Source organism: Salarias fasciatus, chromosome 23, assembly GCF_902148845.1.
Source record: "Salarias fasciatus chromosome 23, fSalaFa1.1, whole genome shotgun sequence".
NCBI lineage: Eukaryota > Metazoa > Chordata > Actinopteri > Blenniiformes > Blenniidae > Salarias > Salarias fasciatus.
In genome coordinates this window covers 18,423,017-18,433,593 of record NC_043766.1, presented here as the reverse complement: position 1 = coordinate 18,433,593, position 10,577 = coordinate 18,423,017, and the positions used below count along the sequence as shown (strand labels likewise).

The 10,577-nt window shown below is 37.0% G+C and overlaps 1 protein-coding gene across 1 annotated transcript in view; it reads right to left on the bottom strand.

Moving 5' to 3' along the window:
- The window catches only part of agbl4 (AGBL carboxypeptidase 4), a 189,090-nt gene extending 182,116 nt beyond the window's left edge, over positions 1 to 6,974 (bottom strand). The window contains exons 1-2 of the mRNA XM_030083694.1: positions 6,937 to 6,974; positions 5,423 to 5,545 (exon numbers count right to left, since the gene is read on the bottom strand). Coding sequence (XP_029939554.1) covers positions 5,423 to 5,545; positions 6,937 to 6,970 — 157 coding nt within the window. The 5' untranslated portion in view covers positions 6,971 to 6,974. The remainder of the gene's footprint in view (positions 1 to 5,422; positions 5,546 to 6,936) is intronic.
- Between the last annotated feature and the right edge of the window lie 3,603 nt (positions 6,975 to 10,577).

Genomic DNA, 10,577 nt, shown 5'->3' with positions numbered 1-10,577 from the left:
AACATCTGGAAGAATCTGCTGCCCCTGTTTTACCAGTCTATCTTGTTTCATGTAATTTTAAGCTGCAGCATGTCGGGGAGGAAGCAACGAACAGAGGGATGCTGCACGACTGGATAGACTGGTGAGGAGAGCTGGTTCAGTGGTAGGCACAGACCAGGGGCCTCATTTATCAAGCATTTGTAGAAAAGCTTCTGAATTCTGTCTTACAAATACAATTTGAAATGCCTGTAAGTACAAAAAAATCTGTACTTATCAAAGATGCACACGTGGGTCATTGTTGATAAATCCCACTTGCTCTTAATCACAATGTGCAGGCACTTTTGGGACAATTTGTCTTCAGAAACACCTCCAATTAAGCGTATATGGCAACAACACAACTCTTTATAAATATTTTTTTTTCCTTACTTTTCATCATCATGTCAAAGAGGTGAAAAAGAAGAACTTTTCTGAAACTGAAACACTTCACAGCAAAGTTAAAGCTAACCACAAATCATTGTTTGACGCAGTGAATGCTGGGAAAACCAACAAAGGGAGAAATGCTGCCTGTGATAAGGCAACCACTGCCGTAAACACTGTAGGCTCAGAGAAGAGATTGCCAGAAGGTAAAAAAAAGAGGTGGTTTGGCGTTAAAGTCAGTGTCAGAAATCCCAGGATGGACAGAAGCTGGATGTGCTCTGAAATAACTTCACTTCTTGTTGCAATATAGTGCGTAAATCATGGGATAAATCTATTAGTATTTGTTTTGCCAAAACATAAGTAAACCTTTTCTGGGAATCAAACCCCAGCTTCCCGCATGGCAGGCAAGAATTCTGCCACTGAGTTACTAGTCTTCAATTAAAGCAGCGATTCTTACAAGGCTTCTAGGCATAAGCAGGGTCAGATTTTTACTTATATTTACAAACATTCGTAAGTATAAATCTCGTATTTTATAAAAATATGTAACAAAATTTGCAAAAAAAAGCTTCATCTGACAAAGTTGTCTGGAATTAATTATTCTGTTTAATGTTTACAAAACATATGGCAGACTAATAAGGCATATGAGAAATTGAACTGCTAAATGGTGATTATTCCACATGAACTGCCATTATGTGTGATCTGAGTGTCCAAAACGTTTTTACTGAGAACCATTTATAATAAGATACACAGTTGACAAGGCCAATGTACATCTGATGTATTAAAACTAGCATTATCAGTCAAATGTAAGTAACTTATGTTTGACAGTTGCTGTAGAATAAATAAAACTGATACCTCCGCTCACAATAGCCTTGATTCCCTGTTGTTATTATAAGAAATAGTAGTTGGTACATATCTGTTCTTCAGCATGTAATCTAGGCCAATCATTACATTGCACTAGAAGTTTGATTATATTGAGTGAATTGACTGTAAAACCCAATGAGTTTATGAGTTGTGCTTATCAATAGACCCCATTAAACACTTGTCACCCCTGGGGGATTTCTTTGGCTATACAAGTCATTCTCAGCACAGAGCAGTCTGCCTAATCAATGACTGCTTAATTACATCTGGTACACGGTCCAGAGGTGCAGTAAAACAATATGTCTGTCATTCTTTGTAGAGAAAGATGGGACTTTAGTCAGCAACATTGTGTGAATGCTTTCACAAAAGAAACCAGTACTTAGCTGAAAATGTCAACAGCTGAAGCGTGACACAAAACAAATGTGACGAGGTGAGATAAGAATGTCATTACGACTTTACTTTAAAAAGACAATTAGGCTTTTTTATCACTTTCATTAATCTTTGCCTCTTGACTCAATATACAACAATTGGTCTGGTCTCAATATTAATTGATTGGCTTTTACTGTCCAGCATGGTATAACAAAGATTGTCATAATAAGTAAAAGGTGATGCTTACAAAATGAAACAGTAACAAAACAGCCAAAATGGGGATGAACTACTGTACAAAACCCTACAAGGTAATGGCCGTCATTACAGTGTGCTTTACCTCTAAGGATAAGTGTTTAAAAAGGCTTTTAATGGTTTGCACTGACTCCATGTCAAAGAGCCTGTTGGCTGAGGCATCTACTGTATGTAAATCTGTGGGCCATCACTGAGTTGATCAGCAAAGGGCTGACAACAAAGTGAATTAAGCTTCATCTAAATGTAAATTAGGTTTTATACCTTCAGCAAACAGCTTACAAACCAGTGTCTATTTTAATAAACCAATTACATTTTATTTTGTGCAATACTAACACAATAAAATAAAATATATGCTTGATCAAAATGTAGAGGTGTTGCAGACGGCATCAAGAGTCAAGCTCAGAATCTTGCCAAGCTCTAGGTCTACATACATTTCTAATGAAAATGTCTGTTTGACATACTATGTTTGAGTCTTTCAATCTGCTTTGAAAGAAGTAAAATAGACATGGACTGTCATAACAGAGCAATTCAATAGCTTTGAGAAATGCACATGGAGGACATAGGCTGATAGTCCGCCTCTAACAACCTCCCTGTCACTGGTACCAGTAATATCACGCTGCATATATGCAGCTCATTTTACATGTCACATTTATATTATGTACACTGTCATTTCAAATGTAAACACAGAATCTAAATCTCCTGTATTCCCAACAGGCATCTTGCAAGGTAAAGGTACACATTTCATATAGCAAGAGGGTGATGGCTAAAGAACATACAAATGAAGCCAATCCCATCATTTTTACACACAAAACTTATCCATGTTACTGCAACTGTGTGAACTGATGAAAAACGGTGATTTCATCTTACTCACCTAAAGAAAAAAGTAACTGGAAGCATGGTATAGACAGCTTAGTATGCTTCGAAAGCTATATTATAGCTTCACTATGATGCAAAACAGCATTAATTTGACATTAGCCTGCAAACATCAAACCCATACACCATTCTAACTTTAGTAATGCATTTACTGGAAAGAGATTAATATCAATTCCATAAATCATTCAGGAGATACATCCGGAGCCAGAGACACTTATATGTTAGGTGATCTGAGTGTGGGAGCTCAGCACCCATTAATCAATGCCCGAGTTCTTCTGGCCATGTCATCTGGAAAAAAAGGTAAATTTCTAAAAAGGGCATTCACCACACTAATCTCTCAGCACAGTCCTCCGGATATAACATGTATTTATTACTACATTTTGTTACTATAAGCATACACTCACCCTCACCTTCTTCAAATGTGTGCACAATGATGAAGATGAGGCTCCGCTTTTCTTAGTTGCAATGTTTCACATCCATACAAGATTGGATTTACCAGAGTGAATTAAATAGCAATAAGCCCATCAACTGTAATGTCTCAAGCAGGGGTGTCAAACGTATGGCTATGCGGGGCAAATCTAGCCTAGCAGTGAGTGCACTCCAGCTCAGTGACACACTGAGACAAAGGAAGACAGAAACTCGGCCCCACAATGGTTCAGTGGTTAGCACTCTCAGCTCACATAGAGAATATTCCTGGTTTGAGTACACATTAGTACTTGTAGTTATTTCAGTCAGTGTAAGAGATTTCTCATATACTCCAGTTTTGTCTAAGAGTTTAAAAGTATGCGTCTGAGTTTAATGGAGTCAAAAATTGCCCATGGTGTGAATGACTGAATGTGTGTGTGCATCTGTCAGTCTGTATACTCTGCCTTTGTGACCTGTTAGATGGGATTAACGTACATTGGGAACTGTTATTATAGATGGATTAATTACAATATTTTTGATGAAGGCACCTGCTAATCATAATTTGTGTACTCAGCAGACATAATACAGCACTATAACCAACAACTGAACAGCAAATGGAATGAACACCAATAGAAAGCACTAAAAGTTTTCTTTAGAAATATCAGGTTATATGTATTTAGATTTGGGAAAATATATTTTTAAACTACTGTGCATTCATACATGTGCACAAAGGAAAAAAAAATCATTGTTATTATCTACTTTTTGATTAGGTCTTTTTACAGATCCAGGCACATTGAGTCGATCTCTATGTGATTTTTAAACTGTCTGTGTAATATGAAATTTGGCTGCCATCCAAACCTAATCTCTGTACAGTCAGTCCAACAGAGACCTGCCGATTCCCTGCTGATTTACTCTACGTACTTGTGAGCTGAAGTGTTTCCCAGTGTGTGGGACGAACCAGCTGACCTTGTCACTGTTAGAAACATATTTTATTTTCATTGTCATGCCACTCATCTGGCAACCAGGAGGGGACATTAACAAATAACTCTGCAGTAAATTAAGTCAATATTACTATATACCCAGCTTCAACAAATGAGAACAATGGAACAGATTCATTCAGCCTCTGAATATACGGTAATTAAGATATCTTCATATTCTCAACTACTCATAAATGTGGAGAATACAAAATCAGCTGGTGTCTCTGAATGAGCATTTCTATTTTAAATTATGTTCTGCCAAAAAAATTAAAAATAAAACAAGTAAAACTGTTTTAATGACAGGATTCACAATGATACAGTGGTTTCAATCTAACCTCACAACAAGAAAACGCCATTTAAAACCAGGCTTGGGGCCTTTCTGTGTGGAGTTTGTATATTTGACCTGCATAGATTTATTTTTTTTCTAACTATCTCAGCTTCATCCCACGAAGTCATGCTTATTAGGTTAACTAGTGGCACTAAATCGGCCAGAAGTGTGAATGTGAGTGTGTCTGAGACAGTTTCTCTGTGATGGACTGAGGCCTATTCAGCCTTTTGCCCAATGCTGAATAACCCTGTGTGTGAATACAGATGTAGCATTAAAATGAAAAATACATTTACTCCAAACCTGCTGTCAAGATATGTCAAATTCCATTGACAGCTCTCAGGGCCACAAGCGTAGAGCATATTGCTATACCAAAAAAACCAAACAAGTACATTTTCTCCCTAAAACTTGGACAGTATTTAGATTCATCTATGCAAATTTGTTTGAAAAAATAAGCAATCTTACATTTCTTCATTTATACAGCTATTAACAACTTGAAAAGTTAGCAGTGGAATAGATCTGTCTGTTCTATTTTTAATTTTACAAGAGCAAAACAGAATATGGACAATTCAAGAGGTACATCATTGTAAATGGCTCAACAAAAGTGGTTGTCTGTGTGTATTGTTTTTGTTGGTAAGATGTTAGACAATTAAATATATTTGGGTCAGGTTGCATTAGGGAAAACTGGATGACACCTACTGTCTTACCACAATGATCACAGATTACTTCACAAAGACCTCCCAGAGTTAAAATGAAAGTCAGTCAGAATGTCAGGCATGAAATTCTATCAATTTAAACCAGGTTCTGAAAATAATGGAAAAATTACATATTGGCTAGTTATACCTGAAATCTTAATTTCTCTAAAAATAAAAATAAAAGTTTCAAAATAAATTGCATTTACTATGGAGAAGCACTCAATATGTTGTTTTTCTTGGCGAATAATATATTTAGTAGTCTTGCTACTCACCACTCTCAAAGCAAGCATCGAACACCAGATGTCCTTTTCGTGGTGAGCCTGAGTAGCCTGGTGGAGTCACCATCAGTTTATTCACATTCCCAACCAAAGCATCCTCTCCTCCAGTTTCACTGCCTGAAGTGAGTGTGAAACACATGTAATTAAAATATGACCAGCTCTACTAAATAGTCTTGGGCAAACATGATTTAAAAATCTTTTTTTTTTTTTTTTTTCTCCCAGCATTCAAAAGTATAAATAAACTTTAAGTTTAAATACTGTTAAAGTCATGGAGGTGACAAAACATTCAAAGTCAAAATTCACTTCAGTCACCTGTAAAAATACATTACGGAAACCATATTTATTGGTATAAACCACATCAATAAAGAAACAAGTTATTTTAAGCTTCAGAAGCAAAAACCAGCCACGTTGTGGTCATTGAGGTTCAGTTATCATGGCTATTTAATGAAAACATTTCTAATTTTGTGAAAAATGATTTAATCACAAAAGGAGGGTAAATTTGTGATCAAAGGAAAGTGGCTTAGTTCAAAAATTTAGTCTTCAATCTGCATGAACACTTATAAATTCATTTTAATTAATTGTATTTTTAATTAATTACATAATAAGTGTCACCTTCACTTATTTTTCTTTTTTACAGCATTGTGCTTATAAAAATGAAAATATGAACTAATGCTGTGGAGGTGAGTTTCCCTGCAACATGAATTGAACTTTTTCAAAATGTGAGCATACCTTTTCATGATAAAACAAAGGAAAAGGTTTGGAGTAGACAAGGAATTTGGATTCAATTGTTTTCATTTTATGGAGATTAAATCCAGCTGTAAGTGGCATCTAGGCTAATATGAGTTAAACACCGTTAGCGTAAAGGCAGAGGTTCATCTATGATTTAACACAGGGTTAGGGTTCACTTAACCCTTTCAGGTAGTGCTTACCAACACAATAAGCGCAGCACAATCCCTATCACAACAATAACACGCCTTTGCATTGCACGCATGTTAAGTGTCGTACACTTTGGTGTCATTTGAGTGCAGTTAATGACAGTTACTTTAATTGGGGAGAATAAAGGACAGATGGTGTTGCGGGAAGTCACTCAGTAACTTCAACGCGCCTCGATAATTAGCTTCATTGCATCTCCTGCAGGTGCTACAGCTGACTGGACGCAGAGCTAGCTAGAAGACGTCCAGAGCCAGGACACCTGCACCGGGGCTCTTCAACTTCTGGATGCGAAGTGTTGACGTTCCTCCTAATTATTCTGCAAGGTTGCTTGCACGCAATTCACGATATACACGTCGGTAGCAGCACGGCTAGCGATGAAATGCTACTGAGAGGGATCGTGTTTACATCTCTACCTGCTAGCTAGGAGGTTAGCACACTCAACGTTAGCGCTGATCTGAGGCACGCTGCGAGCCTAAAGCACGCACGTATCAATTGGCTGCCATCAAGGTACCGCGCGCTTCCCTCTGCCTGCATAGCAATGAAGTGTGAGCCGGGAGAGGCTCGTATTTACACACCAGGATCGGCGTCTCTCACTGTGTTCTCCTCCATCTTCCTCTGCATCTGTTTTAAAGCAGCATGACGCTCTTCATGTGTTGCCCGGGCAACGGAGGGGGGGTGGCCGGGGCGGGGGTCTCACATCAGCCCGACTTCAGCATCACTGGAGACCTGCGAGGCACGCGCAGGGGGCGTGGAGGTAAGAGGAGTCAAAGTCACTCACGGAGTTATGTTTTCACTTGTAATAAAGCTGCACAGTTATTGCCATTTACTGAAAGAAAGGTTTCCAAAATTCAAACAAGGTCCCGCCAACACACACCACTGCCCCCTGTATGCATTTACCAAAACACAGCCCATGAAAATCTCAAGTGACATAAGAGTTCAAGAATAAATATTATATAAAAAAAAAATAAATAAATCTTTCTTTTTTCTCCATTTCAGTGCACTATCTCGTTTCTAATATTTTTTTTCTGTGTTTTTTATCTGGCAAAGTTGTTTCTCTGAGAGAAAATATTTTTTAATGTAGCTCAGGGATAGGCATTTTTGATAATTGTCATTCTGATGAAGCACATCTCACAAAGATGTATGAGTGTTTTATTGTTTTGATTAATTGATGATTCCTCATATTAATTCTCTATTTTTAATCAGTTTGATTATTTATTAATTAGCCTCATCCTACTTTCACTTGGGAATCTATCCATCTACTGCATCACTTTATCCAATTCAGGACTTCATGAAGCCAGTTGCAGTTTACTTTGGGTGACGACATTGTATATATGAGACAGGTTGCCAGTGCACCACAGGAAAAAAAAAACAATCTATGGACAGTTGTATATCATGGGTAATTCAGAGAAAGCCAATCAACCTAAGCTTTGTGTTTTTGGAACGTTGCAGGAAACAGGACACAAATTGAAATACCATACGGAAAGAGCCATCACAGACTCAAATCCAGTATATGCTTGCGCTTAGATGAGACTGGCAATGATTGCACTTCTGTGAAACCTGAACTGAAGGAAAGAGTGGTATGTGTTGGATGAAGAATGAGCAGAAAATAAAGGCTTAAAATTTAGGGGCCTTCTTTTAGACCAGTGGAAAGGTTGTTGACTATCTGTAAAAGAAAATATTAAAATTTTGTGTTCAGAACAAACATAAGACATAACCCAGATAAAGAGATTAAATACATTTTTGTAACTACTAACCCACAAGTCACTCACTCACACTGTGGCCAAAGAAAACTTGTGAAAGTAGTGCTGATTAAACTTCTTACAAATGTACCAAATCAAGTCATTACAATCATGGAAAACAGATTTATACGTCTGCGTATAATGACAACATCTACATCCTGCAAGGCAACAATATGCTAGATGAGACATTCAGCGTAATGCCTTCAAGTTGCAATCTTTAAACTGCACATATCTCAGTCTTGTTACAGCAATGCATAAAAAAACAGTTTGATGGTAGTTTGGGAGAAAAAGCCAATCATTGTCAGAGCAGCAGTCAGAGATTCAGAATTATCCCGCAGATTGATTAAAGCTTGAGATTTTCTAGACAATTGAAGCAGAGATGTCATCAAGGCCAATCAAGCCTAGCCCTATTCCTTTCCCATTACAAAGGGTGCACCTGATTAAGTTCATCAAATGAGCAGCCGCACAACTCCTAGAGCAAGAGACGTGCAGGCTGCTGCTAATTTTCAGGTTATAAGCTGTGTGTAACTGGACCAAATGAATAAGACCAGGGAGAGGGCAATGATTTTTCTGTATGTGATCTGTATTTGATGGCAAGCATCAACAGGCCACTGAGTAGATAGGCCGGCCTGATTATTTCTGTGAAGACAGGAAGAGAATACAGAGCAGCTGTGTAATATTTTGTTAAAATTGAAAATTGAATAGCTGTCCTCTGTGCCATATCATTCCTTTAACACTATGCCAATTAAACAGCTCTATGGTGGTACAATCATTCATTTTCAAGAGGCAGATTGAAATTGAATTATGGAGCATGAGAAGAATGAATTAGATATGCCACATGTTCCTTTGTTTCTCTGTTCTTATAAAATACAGAGGCGGCATGGAAGTAGCTGAATTTGCCACATGATCCATGATTGTGTCCTTTGGAATTGAAGCACTTGTGATATCGAGTGTAAGTTGAGCCTATAACTAAGCTTGCATTTGTTACTGAGATATACATTCAAACTGAGAGATATATTTAGTCAAAATGAAACGCCGTTGGCCACATGAATGTCTCTCCCTGCTTCAGCAAGCCTCAATCTAATGTATACGTCCGCATCCAGCTTGTCAAAAGCCCAGTAAGGAGCCTCTTATTGCAACCAGGTGTGCTGCAACTGGGAGAGACGTCGGTCTGTGCAGGATGTCGGCCCGCGAGCCTTGGAGTAGAGTAAATTAAAATTCTATCTATCATTCTTTATTCTGCGATGAAGGCACAGGATCATCAGGCAGGTATATTTCCAGTGGGTTGGAGGTAGAAAAAGCAGCAGAGTCGAGCACAAAGACATTGATGCAACAGTCACTGATGATGTCTGCCGTATAACCCTTTTTATTGGACAAGGAACATCCTCACACCAATATAGAATGATGAATGGAGGGGCTTTGTATAGTAGTTACTTATTAAAAAAAAAAAAAAACTGAAACAGAAAAAGAAATAAATATAGATAACGCATAAACACATTTCCACATGGTGAAAAGATTCCTGTATTGCATCAAAAAAAAAAAAAAAAAAAAAAAAAAAAATATATATATATATATATATATATATATATACATACACATATATATATATATATATATACACATACATACATATATATATATATATATATATATATATATATATATATATATATATATATATATATATATATATATATATATATATATATATATATATATAAAATTTTATAGAATTTTGTTATTTAATTTTTTTCACCTTAAACGGACCAATTTTATACTTCCACACTTACTGCCACAGCGTTACATCACAGATGGAAATACAAAGCTCTTTTTGACTGTCTGAATGTGACTTCCCTCCCCCTTTCAGAAGATATATACTGGGTATTTTTCCGTAGCACATTATTGTTTGTTTTAATCATAATTTTTGTCGTCTAATAGATAATGAAATTTTGGAGCTTCAGTTTGATCCAGCCACTTTGACTCTTTATGTTTAGTTTGTGATAAGTTTATGTTTCATTTGTGATATGAGAGCATTCGTAAGGGTATGAACACCCAGAAATTTACCATTTTGGAAATTATAACTCCTCAATAGTGTTGTGTCATAGTATTTGAGAGTACTTGCACTTGCCTTACTTTCCTATGTCTCACTTTACAATTTATGTAGGTTACCTAGAAGGTCGCAAGTTCAATCCCACCTAACTCAATCTGTCCTTGCGAGTAATATGCTGAACTCCAAACTGGTCTCTGTGACTGAGTGCCCTGCATGGCAGCCACCTCCATTGATGCGTGAATGTGTGTGAATCATTGAACGTGACTGACATTGTCAAGAACTTCGGGGCTGTTAAACAGCAGGAAAGGTACATTATTTAAAACACCATTTAATATTTTTAGTATTATTTGAGAAGTGTAACTTGCATCTTGAGAATTTTCCAACAACAGTCCGATTGAGTTCAATTTAAGCAATGTAGGCTGTAATT